Raw genomic sequence first — 26,325 nt, forward strand, 5'->3', positions numbered from 1 at the left:
ATCTGGCAGTGTTTGGCATTCTGGAATGCAAGCCAAAGAAAATCAGTCCTCCTGCCTGGGGGTCTTTGTCTGGGAAAAGGAACTCAGCTTCCCCTGTGACTCCCGATCCTCTGGGACTCCTCGGCTCACCTAATGACTTTGGAGTTATTACCCAGGACACAGTGTGACGCTCGTTCAAACAGATGCAGTGAGACGTTTGCTCCTTCTCCATCGGGGAAGTTAGGAAATCAGGAGATGCCTCCAGCTGCACAGCAACCTGGAAACACATAAGACGCAAAATTAAAGACAGGGAGACCAAGTTTAAACCGAAGCATACTTGAAGGTGGTTAGACTTCATATCGCCTGACGTCAACGAGGCAGAAAAAGACACAGGGCTGTGCTGCCTTCATTAGCACCTCACAGATGAACCTCAGCCCTTGGAGGATTGCTTGGTCTTATAAGTGGTGGAGCCAGAAGAAAGATAACGAAGGGCTATTGCCTGGGGGAGGGCTTTTTCTGGGACTCCTGCGTGACTACTCCCCAGCTCAGTCACTACATAAAAGTCTTTAAGTAGTTCTGGTTTGGGCTGAGGCAAGTTGTACAAAACAGCTTTTTAAATGAAACCATGTATAATGAGCACACTGAGAACTAACATGTGAGAAGACAGAAGCTGAGGGCACAAACTCTAAAACACGAGACGGGGTAGGGCGATGCTTGCTGGGGTCAGAAATCTTTCTATTGTACAAACGACTTGACCTTAAAGGATTGTGATCAATGTCAGAAACTTGTCTTTGTCGGTTGATTCTTAGAGATATCCATTTTCATAACCTATGAATACATGCATGATAGTTTTTTTCTATTGACCATATTTGTAGACAAGACATAGGTTTACTTTTTTTTTTTTTTTAACTTTTTGGTATTTCTAAGAATACAACTTTCAGCCAGGTGGCGCATGCCTTTAATCCCAGCACTTGGGAGGCAAAGGCAGGTGGATCTCTGTGAGTTCAAGGCCAACCTAGTTTACAGAGCAAGTTCCAGGACAGGCATCAAAGTGACACAGTGAAGCCCTGTCTCAAAACACAAAACAAAACAAACAAAAGCAAAACAAAACAATGCAACTTTTTAAAAATCTGCTTGTGCTTAATTGAGAAAATAAATCTCTACCTGGATGCACTTTTGGAGGTAGTTCAGCACGGTGGCCTTGAGCGTGAAGGCTTCTCCACGGACCACAGAGTAGGGCATGGTGAGCTCCACGAAGAAGGGCTGGAAGGCTTGGAAAGACACCACAGGAGAGAGGCCAAGTCCAGTGTCATTGGACAGGCAGAGGGCTCCGGCCTTCCACTCAGTGATGGTGTCAGGGGCCGTCAGCTCCTTTTCAGTTCTTCCTGTTGAGCTGGGGGGGGGGGATATGAAGGAGGTGAGCAGCTAAATAAATCCCCTTTAGACAGAGAGCCTTGTAAATGATTCTGTGGCCATAACTTAAATGCGCTCAATAGAAATATTGGTAATTGAAGAGCAAAGCCAAAACTTCCTGTGGGGAAATGATGAGATTGTCTTCTGTCTTCAATTAAGTCCATTTTACAATTATCTCCTGATAACTATATCTAATCTCTTACAGAAAAACATAGTTATAAACTGTGCATGGAATCGATATTTTTCTCAATTTCTGTTATAAAACCTGATCCCACTCGTGTGGGTCTACAGATCTCACTTCTGCCACTACTGTGTTTGTTTGGCCAGAAATATTCTAAGCTTGACCTTACTTGCTTATCAGTAAAGGAGCAGATTGGTTTTAATATGTACGGTACTTGCTTACATTTGATCTTTATGCTCATATTTTTAGAATCTTATAATTTAAATCTTCTAGAAAGTCTTGCTTCTGACTCAAAAGATATAGGTTAACACGGTAACTTCTCCCCAAAACAGGGATGGAACTTACAGTTGGGAACTGAAAAATGAGGTAAGAGTTTTTAGTTTCTCCTAGAAGAGACTCATTTAGCCTCACTGCTCTCTGAGAGTTGGACTCATTAGCCCACTGTAGAGAAGGGGAGGTCTCCCAGAAGACTGAGAAAAGCCTGGATAGAAAGGTGGGCATTTCCTATTACTCTACCCCAGGTTTTTGCTTCGGTGACAAAATTAGTTCCTGGCTTTTCCTGGAAGGAATTTGTCAATGCATCAGGCATCTCAGCTTTTGTAGCTCTCTCCACAGGTCTGGTCTGCCTCCCAAATCACCCATTACAGGAAAGGAGTGGTGCTGGCATTCTCAAGATCTCTGACTCCATGGAGAACAAAGAGAAAAGGTGACATGGATGTGTGCTTTTGACCAGTGCCTTTCTCCCAGGGCTCAGCACAAAGAGAGCAGGTGACAAGCATCCAGCTCCTAGTTGTGGCCTGGAATAACTTTAGCCACGCTCATTGACAGTGTTTTCTCCAGGGATCAGGACTTTAATGAACTCATAGTCTTCTGGGAACTCAAACAGCTGCATGGGCCTTTTCTACTGCTCCTTCTGCTGTTCTGAACGGCTCCAGACATAGAGCAAAGTGTCCCAACCAGCTCACCTGTCTTTGGAAGCAAGAGGACAAGGTTGGCCCCTGGACATAGGGACTGAAAGGATGAACAAAAATATGTGCAATATGAACAAGAGTGGAGCCATTGTCACAGACCCTCTCCTCGGCTTTGCACGGTGTGAACCCAGTTCCTGGGCTCTCCAAGAGGAACAAAGGATTTGGACAAACAGTTAACATGCAAACGATTTCTAACCATGTCTCAGCGGGTCAGTTTCCATCTCATCTGTCTCGAGGAGCTGACAGATCTTGGCAACTGCTAAGTTTCTGGTGACCACAAAGACAAGTAGGTGGTGCGAACAAGCACAAAGAACCAAGAAGCATCTAGAATCTCTGGCTTGGCTGACTGGGAGATCCCAATATCTCACGTTCAGCCACAATATGCAGACAGATCCCATGAAGCAATAATAAACTTAAAAAACAATCAACCAAACAGACCTATTTAGAACTTTCAGGGAAAATAACAGGCACACAGTAGGTACTCTCCAGGGTAGGTCACAGGCTGGGTCAAGAAACAAGTCTCAACAATGTTAAAAAGCACAAAATAATTTTGTGTATCTTTTCTAACGAGATTGCTTCATTCCTCAATTGCCCTAATTTAGGGAAGAATTAATATCAGCCTTTTAAAGACATTCAAAAATGGCAATAGAGACCACCAACCTCAATCAGACAGCCAAGCTGGATGAGACCCCCACAAGAAAATCAGTCTTTAAGCCAATATCTTAAATAAACCAAAACACAATCTTTTATATTTATTTTAAAAATGCTTCAAGATCCCCGACAGCAGTAGGCAACAGAAATGCTGTAGGTCCCAAATGGTGGTAGCAGGCCATGTGGTGGCAGGCAGCGGGCCCTGAGAGCAGCCAGTTCCAGGCAGAGACGGTTGCTGGTCCCTGAGTAGTGGCTGGTCCCAGGCAGGGAGACACATAGCAGGCGGGCAGAAGACAGAGACATGGATAGACACGACATGCAGGGTGAGGTTGAATATTTATTCAGGGAGTTATGAAGGGGGAAGGGAGAAGGAGGGGGAGAGAGAGAGAGAAGAGGAGAAAGAGACAGAGACAGAGAAGGGGGGAGCGGAGAAGTGGGGAAAGAGGCAGAAGCGAAGCTGCCTCTCTGAGAGGAAGATGGAAAAGAGAGCAAGCTCAGGCTGGAAGCTGAAGATCAGCCTGCTTCAGCAGATGAGGCAGGGAGTGGGCGTGGCTTGTCTCTTAAAGAGACAGAAAACCATAACACAATCCCTAATAGAATATTAGCTGACTGAGCCCGATGGACATTAAAGAGATGATGCGGTGGGCACTGAATGAGACACAGTGCCATCAGTGCGGCACACCACATTAGCTGATGAGAGAGTAGAGCCCATGTGATTATCTTAACAGGTACAGAGCAAAAAGCCAGCATCCCTTCCTGATGGTCCAGAAGGAAATTCTCTCCAGGTAACACAGACTGCTTCTGAGAACCCCAAACACTGTACCCAGTGGAGCAAACCTGAAAGCTCCGCCTATAATACCCAGCACAAGACCAGGAGCCCATTCCCACTCTTGTTCAACCGAGCACTGTCGAGAATAATCCATTAGAGGGGTAAGAGAAGTCAAGAGTATCCAAGCTGGAGACGACAAAGATCATTCCTGTTTACAGATTAGCTCGTCCCAAATGAAGAAAATCTCAAATGTTCATTAAAACAAAACAAAACAAAACTAATCAATAAACTCAACGATGCTGTTTGGTACAAAATCAATATATGAAAGTATGTTTGCACTTCCAGACCAGTAACAAGCTATCTGGAAAATAAGACAATGATCCCATTTATGATAAAATAAATACTTAAAAATCAATTTAATGTAGGAGGCTTCTGCAGCGCTCAACCATAGGGATGCTGCCACAGTGAAAGTGAGACACGTGTTACTCAATCCTCAATAGATACATTAAGAAGGGAAAACCCACTACAGTTGAAAAACTGTCATGGATCTATATTTCTGCATCTTACATAAAAAATAAGTTACTTACTCCAAGACCACCAAGTCCCAGATCCATGTCTCAGGGAAGTATTTCCGTATAATCTCCTTGGGAGACTCAGAAGCCTTTAGGAAATCCTCCTTGGGGCTTTGGCTTGAGAGTTGGTACGCAACTGGTCCTGTGGTAGGAGAGGAGACAGGGGCAATAAATGCCAAGAGTGAGGTCAGGAGATGTTGTGTTACCAAGGCACCTCCACAGAAAGATCGGGAAGGACACATGGACAATCAGGAGGGCTTCTTGGAGGAAGTGGCATTTCATCTGAATTCTGAGGCATTAGAACAAACTGAACCAGGGGAAGAAAATCCCAAGCACGGAATAAAAGAAGAGTGGCAGAAAGTCTTGGATTGTATACAAAAGGGAAGAGGGCCTTGTGCAATCCCAGGAAGCTATTGCCCATTGTGCCCCATGAAGAGACCTAGGGTGCTGGGGAGGGTGAAGGGAGGGTGGGGAGGGCAGTAGCCTAGGTTACCATTAACATGTTCGTCTGTGAAAGCAAATTAAAAAGATATGGTAGCAGTTTTGAGAAAGAGTTTACAGCAATGGAGGAAGCAGGGCTAGAAAAGCTCTGTACTCCATGGTGAGTCCGCATGTCAGTCAGCTCTCCCATACCATGAACACGACAGCCATTCCCTTCAGAGAAATGTACGTAGATGGACATTCTGATAGACAGTAGATACATGGGCAGATCATACATCTATATTGCCTATAAATCCTAATAATAACGGAGTCTACAATTCATAAATAAAGACATCCGATTCTCTGTAGTAAACGTCACACAGAAAAGGAATTCTCACGGAATGTTTCCTTAGACTTTTCCTTTTCTCCATACTTAACACGGCCAGTCACTAGTTAGCAATTTAATACTAAACCCATGCTTTCCACTGTGACTCAGCAAAGACCCAGCTGACATCCCCCAGCACTGTGAAGAGTCTTCACTGATACTTCAGGGCCATTGAGCAACGTCTTTGCTTGACTGGGAGAAGGCAGCCTGCTTGTTGAGCTCCTGGGCACCATCCCTTTTCCTTCCGCCCCCTCATCTCTATCGGCAAAGACAGACAGATTTCCTGGCTCCTCAGAGCCCTTCCTGCGTTGGATCTGCACCTCTCTTAGGCCGCTGGCGACAGTCGGCCTCCCGTGCTCTGCACTTGGCAGAGGGGTGACAGTATCAGACTTGAGCTAATATCGTTGAACATTATGCAATGGACTTCATACATCTGAATCAAGTCTTTTGTTAATTTTGATCACATTTTGTTTTTAAAAATTTATGTCGTTTGGTTCAGTGTTTTCGGCACTAACCTCCTCTGCTGTTTCCGGACCATCCACAGACCTTGGGTTTATGGATATCTGAGTTGGTGAATACCTTCAACCCCATGTCCTACAAAGGAGATGATCAGCTGATCAGTGCACAGCCATGCACACGTCCTTCCATCTGAAGTAAACTTCCCGTGTGTGTATTTAAAGCAGGAACATTAGCACACTTGTGGGAACATTAGCACGCTTGTGGGAACATTAGCACGCTTGTGGGAATGTTAACACGCTCGAGGTGTTAATTTTGTCCCTTAAACTCCCCCAGCAGTCATGATTTTATACATGATACTTAGACATATCACGAAACAATAAATTTCAATAAAAGAAAACATTATTAGTCATTAAAATTGGTCCTGAAGTCACTGCATTCAGCAGATCTGCTCCTGCTGGTGGGCTCAGAGATGACACTTGGCTTTTTTATTCTGTTAGTTCCAACAGTGACAAGAAGACACATTTCCACACAGGATACTTTCAGAGCCTTCAGAGCTGTCTCTAAGGTAAGGAGCTTACCTTTAGGAAGCCATACACGTCCTCCTCATTAGTATTCAGCACCGGGGAATACAGGATGCCGTTAATGTAGACATTGCTATGCTTGATACAGTCTTTGCTGTCTTCTTCCTCCAGATTCACACCCTCAGGGTAGCCAGTGAGGTCTTTCACTGGGAGCAGATCATAAATCTGCAGAAACGCAAGCAGGTAGGGCTAGCTTGATGTGGCTTTTTATTAAAACAAAACAAAACACAGAACCAAGAGCATCCCCTTGAGCCCTGAGATATGCCTTAATAATGGAGAGACACAGTTGTGCTGTGGGTGGTACTATATTTCGGGAAGAAGGAATGAAGTGACATTTCTGTCGCCACCTTGCAGTTAGCAAGAAACTCTGCATAGAATGAAGGGCACCTGTATGAGACAGAGCAAGTACTGTAGACTCCTCCGTGTGAGAGGGAACAGAGACAAAATGCTCCAGGTCATCATGCAGTCCCTACAGGCTGACCTCTGACCTTCTGGGGCTGACCTCTGACCTTCTGGACACAACGCCTTCAATCCATTCAGGGGAGAGGAGTAAAACAAACACCCAGTGCTAGGAGAGGCATGGATGTGCTTTCAAGGAGAAGAGACCGTGGCCAGGAAAGACTGGACTGGGAGTGTGTGGTGATCTTCACAAACCCCGCCCCCAGCCCTGCCCCCGCAACTTTCCGCCCTTGCTTTGATTTTCTCCTAAACATAGATGGTCCATTTCAGTTATGAGAATGTAAATTCTGTAGGACACAAATATCTGATTTTTCATAGTTCCCAACCAGGTCCCAGCACTTATACAGCCCGAGAACACAGCAGGTGTTGAGAGCATGCTCAGTGGACGACCACCAGGTAAAACTGTTTTATTAGTAAAATACTAACAAAGGCTTGAAAGGAGCTCATGTCCTGTTACGAAGGCCCAAACGCTCCCTCTTCACGACTATAGAAGCACTAGCTGTCTACTCTGTGTGCATCAGTGCTGCTGTGCTTTCAGAGCTCTGACAAGCATTAAAAATCACATCACACATACACAAACCAGGGCTATTGTTCTGCTTATTGACATGCATTTAGCATGTCCTTTAAAAATATATTTTAACACTTTCTATTAAAATACGACTTGAAAAGCCCAAGCAGCGTGGACTGATGAGATGGTTCAGCGGGTGTGTCTGCCACACAAGCCCGAGGACCCGAGTTCAGTCCCCAGAGCACACTGCACAAGGACGGAGTTGACACTTGAAAGTTGTTCTCGACCTGTGATCTACTCTGTAGCATTCACACATCCACACATGTCATAAACATACAGCAATGACATAAAGTAAAAATTAAAGACCAAGAAGTTATATTTTCTTCTACTTCTACTTCCTTTTTAAAATCTTGTTGGCCTTTTTCTCAATTGTTATAGATCGTTCAGAATAAACCATTTGACGAATGGAACAAAATCACATTAGAATATTACCTAGAAATGCTTTAAATGGATCCATAAAATTTGAGAAATTTGACATAATTATAATCTTAAGTATATCAGTAAGTTAAAATGGTTAATTAGTTCACTTGTTTTTACTTTGGTTAATATCTCTGCCAGAATTTCTTAATCACAATCATCAAACTAAGCACAGAAACATCAAATTTGTGAAATATAAATTCCTTGAGATGAAATAAAATGAAATAAATATGTCAGGCTCATACCATATGATAAGTTTGTACAAATAAATATATTTGACATCAAAAATAAATAAATAAAATCTTGTTTGCTTGCTTGTTTGTTTGGGACAGGGTCTCTCTATGTAGTCTTGGTTGTCCTGGAATTTGCTGTGTAGACCAGGCTGACCTTGAACTCACAGAGATCCTCCTGGCTCTGTCTCCCGAGTGCTGAGATTAAAGGTCCTTTTTAAAGTGTGTGTGTGTGTCCGTGTTTGTCAGTGTCTGTATCTGTGTCGGCGTGGAAGGCAGAGAGCAGCCTGTAGGCGTGATTCTGTCCTTCCACCATGTGGGCTTGGGGACTGAACACAAATTGTCAGACCCGGCAGCAAGTTCCTTTACTTTCTGGGCCTTCTCAACACTATACTTACATTATTATTGAAGTAAAAATCTATTATTTTCTTTTGTAAGCTTCCATAAATACTTCGGCAAGAACATATTCCTGTAGAGCCAACTACACCCCGTGAGTGGTTCTAGGCAATGGTGCACCCTTTAGTTACGTCCTGCTTTCAAGTATTTTATTTCTCAATGTCTCTTATCATCCGATGATTGACATTCTCGTTTTTTATTCATCAATACATATTTTTCAATAATGATGTTCACTTTGTGACATCCCTTATTTTAGTGAACACCACCCGTATGAAAACAGAAATCTGAAATACTATTGCACGTATGCAGCCTCAATATAGGCACATAGACCACCCAGACCCGCCTCATGAGGTAAGGATCTTCATTCAGCTTCCCACAGTGCTAAAACTAGTTTGAAAACAAATATCATTGATTTGGCAGAGATGGGTTGCGGGCACTCGGCTCTCTTTTTACACAAATATACTTTATTATGACCTTCCTGGTTCTACAGTCAGAAGTAATCCGTTTTTAGTTTACACATCTGTAGCTCTCTTGTAGAACTTTTGCAGCCTGCTTTGTGAGCTCCCCAACACTGTTGAGTGCAGTGGCTCAGCGCAGTCCTAGCAGGGTTCACATGGCCATATGATCTGGAGCAAGACATGATAATGATTCTTGATACCTGAATCTTGTGTCTTTCTGGCTAATTTGCATTGTGTTTTTACATTTTCAAAACACTGGTTTTCTGGTTGGATATACTGAGCAAAACACTTGCGTTGTTTTTGTTTCTGTTTTTTGTTTCACGCGTGGAAGCTGGGAGTGATGAGGAAACAGGAAGTAGGAGAGATTGTGTGCAAGCATCTTCCTCACTGAGCAAGGGGCCTGTCAAAGACTTCAAAACTATTAACCTATAGGGAACTATAGTTGTCTTTATGTTTTTATTTACTCTTTGAGGCTTCCCTGTATTCTTTCCCTTCCCTCAGCCTCACCATAGTTTCAGTAGGTCTTACATTGCTCGGGCATTTCCCCTTGCTTCAAGGCCCTCACACCACATGGTTGTCTCTCATCTGCAAGGCTGACAAGGACTCACCGAGGATGCGGAGAGCTCAGCCTCGGGTTTCACAAGCAGCACACTTTGGTCCACAGCTCGTAGGGCACAGAGGGACTGAGGAGAAGCTTTGACTTTGAGGAGGGTACGAGAGGCCGGAAGGCCATCATTTGGACTGAAGCTCAAGTCCACCTGGCATAGAGGAAAGAAAGTTCAGGAAAACCAATTTCTGTATATTCCACCTGGGGTCACTTACATTTCCCAGGTGTTCCTCGCCTCCAGCATGTAACAACTTTGGTTGTTTTCCCAGTGGTTGGTGTTACCCTACATGAGAAAGACTTTGTTGTGCCTTGGAATTTGCTCTGATTCTCAAGATTGATTAGACCATTGTGATGGTCTCTACAGATTCTTCTAAATGGTCAGGTTTGACGTGTCAGTCTTGTATCTTAGATATACAATGAAAGCTCATGAACTCTGGATTTGTGGCACGCAAAACGCTCTAAACGTTTTTGTTCAGGCTTCATGTGGCTTTTAGATTTGCTTGCATGCTTCCTCATGTCCCATCACAGAGAGAGGAAGAAGGCATTGAGAGCTAGGCCATACACACAGAATTTTGAAAACGATGCAATAACACGAATTCTTAATGTGACTCTGCTGTGACCTCGTAGGACATCGCTGGGACAATCCACACATGTATAAAAGAGCGGCTAGCAAAAAGACTGTGAGTCCTAAATGTAGAAATTTGATTATAGGAAGCACCCACCTCATTGACCAGACAGTTTCCAATCTCATATTTGACAGTATCTGCAACGACTTCGCCACCAGGCAGAATGATATAAAGGAGCAATCGAGCTATAGGAGCCAGGTCTGACTCCACTGGGATTAGTATGAAGAAATAGCCTTTCTCTGGAGCAGAGAGAATGAGAGGCGGCAACCATGGGTTAGACACATTCAGAGTGAAAATGAGAGTCACTTTGTCATATAGAGCTGTCCGACCCCCTGGCCTAGCCAATGACAGCTCAGATTAGTGGACATGACAAATGCATGGCTACCTCGTAGAACCCTGTCTCTAGAGAAGGAGTTCCATGAAATCCACTCTCCTGTATAAATCATATATATTTTTTCTTATCACTTTTGAGCTTTAGCTGGCAGACCGTAGCCTCAAATGCTACCTAAGGGAGCGGAGGTTTCGCCTTCACCATCATTTATTCTTGGTTCCCCCTGTTAGGAGAGAAAGGAAGTCACGAGGCCCGATGCTGAGAGGTTACCACACTGTATTTATACTTATGTCCTCTTTCCCTCTGTGAAACATATAGCGGTGTCCTTTTCTCCTGCGGAGGAAGCCTACACTCCAGCAAAAGCTGGCTTTGATGCCTTTGGATGCTGTCGTGTCTGCATTAAATATTCTTGCGTCAGTTGCAGTGCCTCCGTTTTGGCACCAAAAGAGGAAAAGGTGCTTGCTCATAGTTTTCTAGTAAATCAGTGTTTAGACCCCATTAGAACAGGGGAGCCTTCAGGTGTTTCTTATTCTATTTTTCCTGAGCAGAGTCCCATTGCATGCTAGAAATGCCCAACTAAACTTTGGTAAACTAAGTTCAGGGGAGAAATACACACACACACACACACACACACACACACACACACACGGTGGGGAGGGAGTGAGGGAGGCAGAGAGGTGTGTGGAGAGAGAGAGAGAGAGAGAGAGAGAGAGAGAGAGAGAGAGAGAGAGAGAGAGAAGCACAAAACCTGCGAAGTAGAAAGCACTCGAAGTTTATACAGCTCTCGAATGTCCTTCACATTGAAATAACAGCCCACAAATAATTCTGGCTGGAAATTCTGAAACAACTAAAATATGCTCATGACCCTATCAACAGCTTAAGAAACCCAAGCAAAATATACTGGAAAAAAAGAAACTATTTGATCAAGAGTGACAAAAAGGACATTGCCTTTCTCCCTGACTTCCTCTATGTTATGACTTGATCGGGGAGAGACCCTTTGGGAGCATCCCTGACAGGCAATGAGGCTGGGTGGTCAGCATGGAGCGGAACTGTGGAGATAATACCATACTTACTGTCTCCCTGGTCCGTGGGCAGTGTGTGAGTCCCCGATCGAGCAATGCCTCCCTTTGCCATTATCTGCAAAACAGGAAATTAACATCTTTCCAACAGAGACCTTAACTTAGCTTCCAAATTTCAGGCTTGTCTTATTGAGCCTGCTGAAAGTAATTAGCCCCATGAGAAGTTAGACTTTAGAAAGAAACAAGAGTAAGAAGCCAGGGGCTGGAAAGACGGCTCAGCAGTCAAAAGCTGTGCGGCTTCTTCTAAAGGACCCAGATTCCACTCCCATACCATGCCGGGCAGCTCACTACCACCTGCAACTCCAGCTGTAGGGGACTGGATGTTCTTTTCTGGCCTCCACAGGCACCCACACACATGCATACATACACATATACATGAAAACAGTAAGCTTTCAAAGGAAGGGAAAGCCGTGATGTCCACAGAGAGCTTCGTCTGTAGGCAGTAACTCAGTAACCTCCCTTCTCACCAGGTAGCAGAAGACCAGCTCCTTTAGCTCCTGTACGCCCTCTCCATTGAGGGTGTAATGCGCCTGGACCTTCAGTGTTTGCTTGCAGGACAGTTTACCAGGCGCCGGTCCCAGGTGGACAAAGCTTTTGCTGGGCGAGAAAACTGCGTTGGCCGTGTACCATGCCTCCACATGTTCTCCTGCCAACCATCTGGATCCGTAGCACACGACGCTGTCCTTGTACTTGGCCTAGTGAATTAGAGAAACAATGGTGTACCACCAGATGGTATGCCATGGTCCTCACTATGCTCTGGAAGTTTGCTACCCTCCTTAACCGTAGCTAGAAGTCTTTCCCTCTAGTAGAAGTCAGAGAAGCCCTTATTTTATCTGCCTTGGGTACAGAGGCACGGGTGTGACTTTCCACCACAGAACACCCTTGAGATTGGTATTTATGTATCGGAAGAGAGTACCGAGAGCTGAGTGTCTTGTGACTAGCTGGCTTGCAGGTCCCTTTGCTGCTTTGCCATGCGGACTGACCCTGGAGCTACAAAACCTCACCAGGGAGAGTAAACACCAGTAGCTGTTTCTCAAAGTCGTCGCATCTTTGGAATCAGTGCCAATTGGGTTTATGAGTAAATGAAATAGCGTAACCTTAGGGATTTGAGAGACGTGACTGCAAAAAACACTGCCTAGAGCTGAGTTGGAGAGTTAGCTGATATCCTTCCCCGGCCTATCTCAGGTGTGTGATGAGTACATTTTATAGTTCTGAATTTCATAGCATCTAATTCAGATTGAATATCCTATTTGTTGAAATAAACATTAAAAAATATTTAAAAGAAAGTTGAGTGGTGGTAGTGCACACTTCGAAACCAGCACTCGGGAGGCAGAGGCAGGTGAATCTCTGTGAGTTTGAGGCCAGCCTGCTCGACAGAGTGAGTTCCAGGACAGCCAGGACTACACCATAGCAAAGAAATATTTTATTATTTTTTTATGGTAAAAACATTAAAATACTTTCTTTTAGCTTTTTGAAATATGCATTACATTACCATTAGCTATGGCCGTGCACCTGGGCAGCGGGGCGGACAATGGTGTCCATAATAGCTAGAGTGCTAAATTTTAGAGATACCCCTGGTTGTTTTTATTTTAATGTACTTTTTTTTTCCCCGAGAAACTGGAATAATACTTTTCCACAGTGTATGCACCATCTGACAAAGCAGAGCACCCATACTTAATCATAGCTTTCTAATTAAAGCTTTTACAACTTGTTCTTAAATTGTCTGCCAGTTCTAGGGCTGTTTTCGCTCCGTAGGACTAAGCCACAATTTGGAGATTTCATCTCTTTAGATTGCACTTTTGTTGTCACGACGTAGGCATGCCATTAGCAACCCCTTTCCCACACTCACCCTGATAGAGAAGGAAGTTCCCGGGATGTCATTGGTGTTGATGGAGAACCACGCCAGGCCATTCTTATCAGTGGTAGCATTTGAGTGATGGTTAGCTTCATTTGCCTCAATGAAGACCATTTCAGAAGGAAGAGGGGTGCCTTTCCCATCTACCAAGAGCACCTGCAGATTCAAAGCAAATGTCTATCCTTAGGTGTCACATGTACACAGTCCCAGGGTTGTGGATCTCATCAAGGGGCGACAAAGGGGTAAAAGAGACAGATGCTAGGTAAATACACCACTAATGTGTACTTGGGGAGCAGTAATTAATCCCAGGAAGCAAAGTGAAAGTCTGAGGAGAGATGCAGCAACAAGGAGAAACAGGAGCGGCTGGCTTAGTAGATGTGTTGTGGCTCACTCACAGTGTATGCGCCACACAACACACAGGGATCTCTAGAAGGCAAGCGTTACAGGATGGTGGAAAATTTAGTCCACTAGTCAAGTTATTTGAGCCTCAGATACCCATCCTGTGGAGGACAGGATAACTCCCTATGGCTTAGTGCCACGGCGTGTCATTGTGTATGCAAGCAAAGAATCCTAATACAGGTCCCGAGTGCTTCTCCAGTTGACTTACATATGCCCCTGCTTCTCATCCTAGATGGTCAGCCTTCTGGAAAATGGGCAGACATGAGGGTGTGCTTCCATAGGACAAAAAGTAAAACAGAGGAGGTACACTTGGCAGTAAATCAGGTTTTAAAACCTAGCTGTTAATACTGAACTCAGAAAAATAGATGAAAGATGATAGATAGATAGATAGATAGATAGATAGATAGATAGATGATAGATAGATAGATATAGATAGATGATATATAGATGATAGATAGACAAGACAGATAGATATATAGACAAGACAGATAGATAGAAAGATAGATGATAGATAGATAAAAGAAACAACCCAGTCCATATTATAAAGTTAATGACTTCTTTTAAACTATAAGCTACTTTGAGTTTTTTGTTGCTGTTGTGAGCCTAGCTTTTAACAGCTGAACTGTCTCTCCAGCCTCACTTTGAAATGTTTTTTATTTTTAATTAACACATAGTATCTATTTATAAAATCCAATGTGAAATTTCAATACATATGCAAACAGTGTATACTGATGAGATCAAGGCAATGGGCATATCACTTGCCTCGTACATTTGGTAGCAGAAAACAAAACAGGCTGGCACGTATCAGTATTCCGAATCACCGGTAAAATCTAGGTTTATCAAGAAGCTGTAGCTTCATGTGCAAGCCCAAGAATGGCGCCCAACTTCACTATCCTGTCGTTTGCTAAGGGGTCCTGTGACAGATCGCAATTTCCCAGCATTAAACTAGAAACCCTGCACTAGACCTTGGATAAGTTGTAAATGGACTACACTTGGATTTTAGGAAATGGTTACAGTTTCTGAATATGTTCTGCACAATACACAGTACACACTGAGCGGGGCACAATGGTCCCCTCAGACTTCTGGAGTCACGAAGCTCATCTGTACATCTGCTTACACTAGAAAACTAGTAACAGAAAGTTGTCACAGGTCTGCAAGAAGGGCCGTTGTGAAAGGGTGGAAGCCTCAAACAGTGCTTTATCTCTATATTTAGGGCTGTCTAAAATTATGTAGTTGCCCCCCAGCTGAAGAATGGATACAGAAGATGTGGTACATTTATACAATAGAGTACTATACAGTGGAAAAATAATGACATCTTGAAATTTGTGGGCAAATGGATGGATCTAGAAAACATCATATTAAGTGAGGTAACTCAGATCCAGAAAAATAAATGTAATATATATATATATATATATATATATATATATGTGTGTGTGTGTGTGTGTGTGTGTGTGTGTGTGTGTGTGTAAAATAAGTGGCTTTTAGACATACAGCAAATAAAAATCAGCCTACAATTCACAATCCCAGAGAACCTAGACAACAAAGAGGACCCTATGAGGGACATATATGAATCTAATCTACATGGGAAGCAGGAAAAAAAAATCAAGATCTCCTGAGTAAATTGAGAGTGTGGGGATCATGGGGGAAGGCAGAAGAAGGAGAGGAGAGGAAGGGAGGGGAATAGAGAAAAATATATAGCTCAATAAAAACAATTTAAAAAAGTGATAGCACTCGAGGAGGAATAATATCTCTGCCCCCTCTGACACACACACACACACACACACACACACACACACACACACACAGAGAGAGAGAGAGAGAGAGAGAGAGAGAGAGAGAGAGAGAGAGAGGAGAAAAGATAAAAGAAAAAATATGTATTTGTTCTTACAGAAAACTGATAATATAATATTTATGAAAACCCTAGGCACAAAGGAAAAACAACCTCTATATCCATTTTTACATGGACTTGCTGTTAGAAGGGTAATGTAACTTGTCATTATGAATTTTGACAGGGTTAGGGGATAAAATTATAAAATCTGCTAAGTAGACCATGAAAAGACTTACTGATTTTAAACAACACTGTTCTAAAAATGATAAAAAAAAAACTTGCCAACTTGATAAGCTTTTAGATAATTTTAGAGACTTCAGATTCAACTTTAAGTAAAAAACATGTATATTTTTATACATCATAACTTTTGGTAATCGACATCTGGTTATATGTTCCCCCTTGGGCTACATTGATTGAGAGCACCAGCAAGGCAGAGTTTTAGCAGACATTGTACCCGCGATGTGAATTCTGATAGCACGTGGCTTGATGAATGGAAAACTACTCCACCTGTCCAACAAATGGGATCCCTTGTCTGAAGTATGAGTTCACGTTCACAAATGACAGGCTGCTCAAGGTTCTCGTGATTTTTACGGTCCCCTTTCCAGTTCCTTCCACATCTGAAACAGAGGGGAGATGTTCTTCGATGGCTGGTGGCCGATGGCCATGAATTTCTTACATCGTTACCTCTTTCTTATAGTTCCTAATTTGGCCCAAGCAAGAAATCCATGTCCTTTCCTTCTCCCACGCCCATGTGACACACCACCTGTTCCTTGCTCTCGGATCTTGGCGTTCACTTCAAGCTGCATCTCATACTCTTCCCTCTTTAGCTGGAAAGCCTTGGTTTTCAGTATGTGGGAGAAGCAGCCCTGGTTGTCTAGCTAACAAGGGAGAAAATAAAACGCGAAAACATAATGCAGATTATACTGGCTGGATCAGTTCATGGGTCAGAATTTAGGGGGAATGGTAAAGCAATCTAGGCATACTATATTATATCATATTATGACTCACTATGCACTATCCAGGGACTACTTATGGGTAATTTTATAATGCTATCTTGTGTATAACTGACAGATATAATTCCTCGCTGCCTGATATTTGCTAGAAAGAATAACTGAGAAATATGCTAATGGTTTAGGTTATCTAACTGCAACAGAGCTAACACTTCTCTGAGTGCTGGGTCGTCCCCACCCCCACCCTCCATGGCAGACAGCTTGTAACTGGTCATCTATCTGATGACTATCTCACCTCCATGGCATCTAGATAGGACACTGTAATAGATTCTTGCTTCTAGAAAGAAAACAGAACTAACACAGTTCAGGATCAAAGTGATTTAAAAGATGTGTGGCGTGTCTTCTTCTTTTACACAAGATACCTGAGACGGCTTTGGATGGTTCGACTTATTCTGGGAAACGTACATTGGGCAATCGCAAAAGACAAGTAATTATTTTTTTAGCTAAGTCATTTTTTTTTAAAGAAGTTTCTTAAAGGTATTATAGACCGTCCCCCAGCTTAACATCATGTTACTGCTAACAAACAACAAGTCTGTTGAAAGCTCCCAGAAGGCGCAGCTCTGAGCCTACCTGTTCACTGAAATTCTCACAGAAAGCCAATGACTCGTCGCCAAAGCAGTCAGAAGGATGACTGTAATTCCTGCAAATCCTCACGGCCACATGTCCCGGAACTGGCTTCCCGTAGGTGTATCTGCCATGAGAACGGAGCCGCGTGATTCAAAGCAGCACTGGACACCCCTGTCGCTTTCTTCCGCGATCCCCTTCAGCTACAGCACATCTATCTGCAGTGTTTCCTTCTGCCCTGTGCTGAGGTCACTCATCACACACCGGAAGCTGACAAACCGACTGGACTCAGAAAATCCTCCACGGCACATGCTGGAACTCACTTCATTCTTCGTTTGTCAGGTGTTTTGTTAATCTTTTTTAAAATTATTATTATTAGTTAATTTATTTTGAGACATCTTTAGAGCCTGGGGTAGCCTTGAACTCACCATCCTCCTTCCTTGGCTTCCGTTGTGTTGAGATGATAGGAATATACCACCATATTCAGTCTTTAACTTTTAAATCTCAGTATCATCTAAATAGTGGTGCTTTGTTACAAAAGCTAAATAGATTGTTTTATCAAAAAAATTAAATTAGGACTCACAGTATTAGGTTTCTTTATGACATTTTCAAAAACATTTTTTTTTTGGATTCTCCCCCGACTCTTCTTGCCTAGTCCCTTCATCTCCCTTCTCCACTTTGGGGCCACACAGACTACCTTTCTCTTCTCTTCCCTTCCCTTCCAACGATCTCCTGATCTCACAGAGTGTACCCATATCCACCCCTACTAGTATGCACTCATAAGAACATTACAAGCTCGGGTCCATAGGTAAGAGAGGATGTGTGTGACTTTACATTCTTAAAAGAACTGTAGTACCTACAGACACAAAATATACTTACTAGAAACAGCAAACATTTTAAAAATGACCCAAGAGTCCAAACTACCAAAATGTGTTCTCGGTGTATATCTCTATGTATATGTTTGTTTACTTTTACTAAAAGAAGTAGAGTTATGGCATTAATGTCACATGTGATTGCTTTATTTCCTTCCCGGTTTGGAAATCTGAAGTATCCCCTTCCTCTCTTTGCAAAAACATTGGTCAGTAGTCACAGGGGCCTCAGTGAACACGACTCCAAAGGAGCTGCTAGTGTGTGTGCCACATGCGTGAGCTCAGGGCAGCACTGGTCTTTTTGCTTTCTGGTCTTTTAGGGCCACTGCAGGTCTCTTGGGGGCCGAAGGTCCTTCAGACATTTCTGGATTCAAAGGAATCACCCTGAAAGAGCATGCTTAGTCTCTCTGTGAATATGGCCGTGCAGAGAGGGAGGTGATAGCTCAAACAGCCTGATGAGTTAAGAACGATCTGGATTCTGAATCTACTTTCTTTACCCACTGCTTGCAAGGTCAAGTAAGTGACCTGTTACTGACTGAAATTCCTCTATATGCGGGCATTACTTTTCTCCCTCCTTAGTGCATTGGTAACACTTATGGCTAAGGGAAAACCAGCATCCTTCAGTACACTTGCATACGCGCGTGAGTGTATGCGAGTGTGTGTGTGTGTTCAGTTTTCTCACTTGTAGGGTCAATCCCAGCCACATGGCCTTTTATAAATGGTCCCCACCTCATGATAGTTATAGAAATATTGATAGAGATGAAATAAAGGAAAATAAGAAGGAAACACACACACAAAAAGGAGCAGGATAAGCATGGCCTATGGGAACACTCCTGAAGTATTTAAGTTTCCCATGTTGCCCCTGCTCCTGAGGAAATCAAAGTATCTCAGATGGTGAGTCTGCCTCAAAGGGCTGTCGCTGTTGTGTTCATCAACTCACATGCCACACACCGACACGCTCATCTCTTCTTCCATAATGGTGATTGTCTCTGGTACTGCCACCTTCACTTCGAACTTGGGCAGCACTGTGAACCGCAAGAAAGGAGGTTAGTGGTCATGCTGCAGAGTGGAAGGCTTTAATATTGTCTACTTCTTTGTAACAATTCTCTAACGATATTCCAGTATTTTGTAGCGGTAACTCCATTCTCCAATTTATCCACACTTAATTTCATTCTCAAGTAAAGATTTTGATTAAGGAACTATGACAGTTCACTATAACACTGAAGAGTCTCTCCCCTTTACTTTGTCTTCCTCCCTCCCCCTCTCACTATTGAAACAATATTTTATTTTGGTCATTCAGTATTGCTACAAAAAGCAAACTAAATTTCATTCACAAAGCACTGATGCCCCATTGGACTTAGATGTAATTGATTTTACTCTATGTTGTGGGAAGACCTTCTGTTTATGTGTTGCTTTTTTTTTTTTGGTTAATGAATAAAGAAGCTGCTTTGGCCTGTGATAGCGCAGAATAGAGCTTGTCAGGAAAACTAAACTGAATGTTGAGAGAAAGTAGGCAGAGTCAGGGAGAAGCCATGTAGCTGCCGCAGGAGACAGACATGACGGAACCTTGCCCATAAACCATGAGCCTCGTGGAAAAATATAAAATAATAGAAATGGGTTAATTTAAGATGTAAGAGCTAGTCAATAAGAAACTAAAGCTTATAGGCCAAGCAGTGATTTAATTAATATAGTTTCTGTGTGATTATTTTGGGTCTTAGCAGATGGGAATCAAACAAGCAGCCTCTGACAACTCTAAGCCCAAAATCACCCACAGGAAACCAAAGGACTCTACATACTCAAACTATGAGCTCTAGAGGTCTCAGTTATAAAGGACAACATTCTATGATTTTTTACCATCCATACCAAATTCCTCTACGAAGAAGGAGTGCTCTATGATCCTGCCTGTTTCTGTCCGTATCACCACCTTGTAGGATCCATGAGGGGGCTCCGAGGAGAGAGGGAAGGACAACTGTTTAAGGCCACTCTCTAACTTGAAACTCGGCCACTGTGCAATGTGATTTCCTTTGGGGTCCTGTAATAAATTAACCATAATTCATAAAAGGGCAGAGAACATCAGAGGCTATGAAAGAAATCCATGGAAGCTTCCACGTTATCCATAAAGAGGGCGCATGAGAAGGGCTCAGAGGACAGGTGAAGCTTCCTCCTTCTCCAAAGTCTCTGGCATATGATTGTAAGAAGTCCCCACAGAAGATTTCCCGTGAAATGACTGCTGACTGCTATTCTCCTGATTGTAAACTATTCACATTGCTTACCTTAATGTACAGAAGAGGAATCTGAAAGAAAAGAGAGAATTATATAATGTTCTCAAATACATGGAATAACTCAACACACACACACACATATATTCTACCAAATTAAATTATACTCAAATTTAATTAATTCATTTCAAGTGATTAATAGGTAATATTAAGAACTTAGTTGCCATCGGTAATGGATATATATATATATATATAGTTTATTATATATACCTATATAATGGATATATCTATCTATCTATCTCTATCTATCTATCTATCTATCTAATCTATCTATCTATCTATCTATCTATCTATCTATCTATCTATCTATCTATCATCTATCTATAGTGTACTATTGTTAGGAATAGAGTTTACCAATACTGCAATACTGTCTAAAAGCTTGTAGCATCCTCTGGAAGTAACTACTCTTGAGCCCAATTATTAATACGCACCAATAGGTGTTGCTAAGAAAGAGAAAAGATGAGAACAGCTCCTCTACCACCCAGATCTACTTGTATGTTGTGTGTCATTCTAGATGCTGAGAATAGAAAAGAACAATATGTCTGTCTGTCCTGATTCTAAAAGGATGGACAGAAAGAGAAAACACACACACATGATGACATCATATATATGTATACTATATATAGATATATGGTTTGATATATGTGTATGCCTGTGACATATATATTGCTCATACATGTTAGCTTGACAGAGTGGTGGATATCATATTTGATTTTAGGTGGAGTGAAAATAGAAGTTGAGAGACAAATATCAAGGTTACTGCGATGGGTCTTGTGTACATGGAGACTGTGCTTTAGTATCCTGGCCACTCAGATCCGAATAACGAACGCAAAACTATATTAATTACAACACTGTTTGGCTGATGGCTCAGGCATATTTCTAGTGAGCTCTTACATCTTAAATTACAACCTAAATTAACCCATTTCTATTAATCTACTGGTAAGGTTCCAGCATCCTTCTCCTTCAGCAGTTACATGCTATCTACCTGACTCCACCTTCTTTCTCCCTGCATTCAGTTTAGTTTTCCCGCCTAGCCCTATTTTGCCCTGCTATAGGCCAAAGTAGCTTCTTTATTAACCATTGGTAATAAAACATATTCACAGTATACAGAAGAGAATCCCACATCCGTCTTGTTTACAGATACTGGCCAAGTTGTAACAATTCAGGTAATAAGAAATAGTATTTTTCTAACCAACATATCGGTGTGTGAGACAGAGAAGCCAGGGTCATGGCATTTCCCTTTGCCTTTAGGGTTAAAAGAGCATCGATTCTTTTGAAGAGGAGAAGATACAGTAGAAAGCTAGCCGAGGAGGGAGAGTTGATCTGATGTCCACATTGCGGTAGAAAGAGTTGTGAATCCTCACAGAGAAATAAACTTAATACTCGCAACTTCTTTCACGGCAGAGATTTTGGTGTGCTTGAAAAAGATTTAAATTTCTAAGAAATACTTGGACTTAGATTTTTGGACGGCTGTCCATTGTCGATTTTCTTCCTTGTTAGAAACTGAAGAGTAAGTTTAAGTATGTAACAAGCGACTGAGTGCCAGATCTGTCACAGCAGTGGCAGAACATGGTCCCCCCTGTTTGAACTGGGACCCTATTTCAAATGAGGACCCTGTACTACTGCAGCGTGAGGAATCGCTGTTAGTGCCGTCCAGTGTTTCCTCCCTCGAGTTTATACCAATAACAATGGCTTTATGCAAATAATAGGAGACTTACCAGTTCATTAACGGGGTGGAAATTTTCGTCCAATGAGACAACACGAAATTTCACTGAAATAAAAAAAATTTTGGTGAGCCCCCGACCAGTCCTTATAGGTGGGCAATACAACTATTAAGGAACCAAGGATCACAGGGACTATGGGGGTCAGGCAGAGGGAGAGGAGCTTCCTTTTTGATGCTGTCCTGACTGTGGATCTCACCATACCTGTCTGCCCTGGTTTGTAGATGGATTTGTCAGTCTGGACAAAGATCAAACTCTCTTTATTCTTAATCATCACTGTGCTTTTCTTCTTGAATTCATGAGTTGGTCCTTTTACTTGGACAGTGAGGAACATCACCTCATTGAACAAAGCCGGTAGGACCTGAAATATGGAAGCGTCTGAAACCCAGTGAGTCTCTCCAGCCTCCTCCTCTCCCTGTTCTACATCTCCATGGAGATCTTGCCCTTTTTATTTAATTTCGCTCCCTCATTCTTATCCTGGAAGTTGGCAGAGGCAGGAATTCTGACATTTTACAAATGGGAAGACCCGAACATGAGGTGGAGAAAGAACACTAATGAGAAAAGCCGGGACTGAGGATCTCATCTGGATCTGTATGGAAAATACAGTGAAGTCTGGACTCAGTTACACCCTGCATCTGGCCAAGTAGTTATCCACTAACAGGACATGGTAGGTACTGCCATTCGGGGTCTCAACACTGGGAAAAAGAAGGTGTTTTGTTAGTACTAGATTGCAAGTATCGCCAGTGCATCCAGCCCTGAAGAGATTTTGGACACAAGCCCAGGGTGGCTTCTTCAGATGCCCAGGGTAGCTTCTACAGATACCCAGGGTGATTTCTACAGATTTATTTATTTATTTATTTACTTACTTACTTATAGGTTTTTTGAGACAGGGTTTCTCTGTGTAGCTTTTTACTCTTGGGAGAGTATGATTAACGTTGACCTAGTTTGCTTTATAAACTTTAAAAAATGATCTTAATTTTAAATAAAATTCACATTTCCTCCTTCTCTACTGCGTGCTGTTGGGTTTTTTTAAAGACTAATACAATTGTTCTTTGATCATTGAACTTACTTTCAATATGTCTATAATATGTAGGTGAAACCAATGAGTGGGTACTGGATCTCTCCACTGGGTTGCTAGCTTCAGATTCTTTATTGGATACTCCCTGCACCCAGCACCACTGCCTCCACCCAGTTTCTCAGTGCTTTGCCATGGTAACACCAGATCTCTACTCTAACTGAGTCAAGTAAGCCAAGTGGCTGTACTCACTGTGAAGGAGACACATTGGAACAAGTCCCTGTCGACCACGAGGTCAGTGAAGAGGCTTTGGTTTCCCTGGACAGACTCCATGAAAGCACTCACGGATACCGTCTCATTTAGGTGGCTGAGGAAGAGGCAGCCCTTCTCAGGGACGCCTGTGTGGAGCAGGGAGGGAACCAACATCATGTAGATTCTGGGGATGGAGGAGTTAGAGGAGAGTGAGGGAGTTGTTGCCATCAATGTCACTATGTCCCATCAAAGTTCCACCATTACCATCCCTCATCCTTAGCTACATAGTAAGAGAAGACAGACACTGAACTGCCATGAATGGAGTAAAAACTAACTGCCCCCTTTGCTCCCAGGCCATTGTAGTGACCATCTTTATTGAGAGATAGATGATAGATAGATAGATAGATAGATAGATAGATAGATAGATAGATGATAGATAGATAGATAGATAGATAGATAGATAGATAGATATGTGCATGTATCCAGCAAGCTTGTAAAACTCACACACCAACAACTTGTTTCTGTTTTACAAATATGGAATCTGAACCTCACAAACAATGATAGATAGATAGATAGATAGATAGATAGATAGACAGACAGACAGATAGATGTGTGCATGTATCCAGCAAGCTTATAAAGCTCACACACCAACAATTTGTTTGCACCATACGTATTTGCCTTTCCAAAAGTAGGGAAAAGCTCCATTTGAACACAGCCCATCCTCTGGTAACTCAGGAGAAAGGCAGAGAGTTTCTCAATACCATAACATACAACTAAAAACACTCCAGTTTCAAGCAGCAACTCTCAAGACCACTTTCAAATGCCATGCCCATCTTACATACTCTCAAGTTAACTTCTATTTTTATACACAAGCAAACATGCCTTTTTGACACTCTAAAATAAGACTTACTTTCTCTTAAGTTAGGTTTCAACTTCTCCATAGAATCTTAAATTTTATAACTACTATCACCTATTTAAAAATCTGTACTGAGAGGTATGGTGGCACATGACTTGGGAAGCTGAGCCAGGGGGATTACCAAGAGGCCTGCCAGGCCTACACAGCAAGATCCTGTGTCCAAAATAAGTAAGTAAGTAAATAAATAAATAGATGTATGTGAAACTTCTTTTTGTAATGCTCAAAAATTCTAATTTCTGTGCTGCTAACTCTATAGAAGTTTATCCTACAATTTCCTTATGCTTCAAAATATCTCATGAACAACATAATTTTTATTAACAGGTATATACGCATTATACTTTTATGCATGAAATTTATATGCTTGTGGTCTATCCAACATGGATGTTGGCTATACCCAACTCACGGGTATGAAAACACAACAGTACTCTTGTTTTAAATGTGAGACTAAAATTTGTGCCAAAAATTTCTTATGACTGAATTATTTTCAGAAGTTATAACACACAACTTACCAAAATACATAAATGATGATTCATACATAATCGATTTAAAATAGAAATACTTGCAAAGCACATCTGTATTGAGAATTGTGCCCCCCCCCCACCCCCTACCCCCCAGTGAACATTGATGATGCGTGGTTGGATATTCCTCATGAAAACAAATAACATTCTTCTTTTGAATAAACACAAGCACTCAGGAAAACAGTCTCCAACACCAGTAAGTAAATGGTAGATAACAGTTATACCTTTGTCATCGATTCTTGCACATCCTCTTGTATGATCTGCCCTTAATTACCTAGAGCCTGTGCTCCCAAATATTGTTCTGTCTGTCTGTCTGTCTACTCTTGTTTCTTTGAAACACAGACCTAATCACTAGCTAATCCGCACAAAAGTCTTGTCTTGTCACTGAGTCCTTTACTTTTTCAGCATCAACATACACACTGCGAGCCATTCCTAAGGATTTGTGACTCTCCAGACAAAGCGCCACTCTGGAGAGGTGTGTCTTTATTGACTCAGACAAGGTGAGGCATGTAAAGACCACAGGGTCTCGCAGTCCCGAAGACCGACTGTTACTTCAAGCATCCAGAAAGATGGTGCATCACAGGGGATCTGGATGTTCCCAAGTCCAGAGAGCTCAGAAATGTTTAAGGGTGAGTGAAGGAGGACGAATGAATGAGCGGGATTGGGGACATTTCGGAGGAACTTCAGAGGTGAGAAAGAAGGAGATGATTAGAGGAAAGGAACAAAAAACCAAGACCCTAAAGCCAAGCTTCTCGCGTTCTGTGGAACTCACGGTTTTTGTGATATGACGACATCCGTGGGTAGCAGAAGAAGCCCCAGCAGCGGCAGCAGCACGGCCACGCTTGGGTGTAGGAGCCTGAGCTTCCCCATGCCACAGGACCGACTGGAGACCCCCGCTGCCTTGCACCCTGCACCCGCCGGAGATCTGGTCCTGAACGTGCTGTGGAGCAGCCGGGCTTTACGCTGTTCTTTCTGCAAATAGCTGGTTCCACCCACAGAATTTCTCTAAACAAAGCTGAGGTCTTTGAACAGTCTCTGAAAAGGTCATTGATGGCCTAATTACTGCCAAGGTTAATTCCTGGCCGGTTAGCCAAAATTCCCAGAAGGATTAACCACTTTTCAGTTACTGCTCACTTTTTCTGGTTTGTCCAATAAAGCGGACAATCGGCTTCTCCACCCCCCGTAGCCTCCCGCAGTGCTTTTTCTTGACGCTCTGGGCTCCTGCCTGGATAGTTGGCAAGGAGGGTGCAGCTTAAGCAGAGCTAGGGAGGCTTGAATAGTTCACTCCAAACGAGTGTGCCAACAAGTTCCGGGCCACATAAAGCCTGTCTTTAACATGAGGCCCACTTTCGGCAGCCTTCTGTGAAAAAGATTTTGAACCAAAGTAGCAAGTAGGTTTTGACTTTAGAAGTATTATATACTAGGTTGCAAAGAAAGCGTCAGGTTCAGGAAAAATGATTGTTCTTAAGTTGCCTAATGTTAAACTGTAGTCCAAATGCTGGAGGACAGGAGACAGGAGTGTCCTGGGCTTGCTGGCCAGCCAGTCT

At 42.6% G+C, this 26,325-nt stretch overlaps 1 protein-coding gene across 2 annotated transcripts in view; it reads right to left on the reverse strand.

Annotated features, from left to right (window-relative positions):
• LOC142856070 (alpha-2-macroglobulin-like) overlaps window positions 1–26,016 on the reverse strand; it is a 44,890-nt gene extending 18,874 nt beyond the window's left edge. The window contains exons 1-20 of one of the 2 annotated variants that reach the window (XM_075982873.1): window positions 25,551–26,016; window positions 23,345–23,528; window positions 22,282–22,438; window positions 22,075–22,127; window positions 20,351–20,371; window positions 19,941–20,109; window positions 19,018–19,102; window positions 17,215–17,335; window positions 16,398–16,512; window positions 16,142–16,251; window positions 13,402–13,563; window positions 12,020–12,247; window positions 11,547–11,610; window positions 10,239–10,381; window positions 9,518–9,667; window positions 6,379–6,546; window positions 5,857–5,935; window positions 4,552–4,678; window positions 1,144–1,372; window positions 130–256 (exon numbers count right to left, since the gene is read on the reverse strand). In XM_075982873.1, the coding sequence (XP_075838988.1) occupies window positions 130–256; window positions 1,144–1,372; window positions 4,552–4,678; window positions 5,857–5,935; window positions 6,379–6,546; window positions 9,518–9,667; window positions 10,239–10,381; window positions 11,547–11,610; window positions 12,020–12,247; window positions 13,402–13,563; window positions 16,142–16,251; window positions 16,398–16,512; window positions 17,215–17,335; window positions 19,018–19,102; window positions 19,941–20,109; window positions 20,351–20,371; window positions 22,075–22,127; window positions 22,282–22,438; window positions 23,345–23,528; window positions 25,551–25,648 (2,590 nt within the window). In that variant the 5' untranslated portion in view covers window positions 25,649–26,016. Of the gene's footprint in view, window positions 1–129; window positions 257–1,143; window positions 1,373–4,551; window positions 4,679–5,856; window positions 5,936–6,378; window positions 6,547–9,517; window positions 9,668–10,238; window positions 10,382–11,546; window positions 11,611–12,019; window positions 12,248–13,401; window positions 13,564–16,141; window positions 16,252–16,394; window positions 16,513–17,214; window positions 17,336–19,017; window positions 19,103–19,940; window positions 20,110–20,350; window positions 20,372–22,074; window positions 22,128–22,281; window positions 22,439–23,344; window positions 23,529–25,550 lie in introns of both variants that reach the window. The other variant, XM_075982872.1, reaches the window with a different exon arrangement.
• Between the last annotated feature and the right edge of the window lie 309 nt (window positions 26,017–26,325).

Source organism: Microtus pennsylvanicus, chromosome 8, assembly GCF_037038515.1.
Source record: "Microtus pennsylvanicus isolate mMicPen1 chromosome 8, mMicPen1.hap1, whole genome shotgun sequence".
NCBI classification, from domain to species: domain Eukaryota; kingdom Metazoa; phylum Chordata; class Mammalia; order Rodentia; family Cricetidae; genus Microtus; species Microtus pennsylvanicus.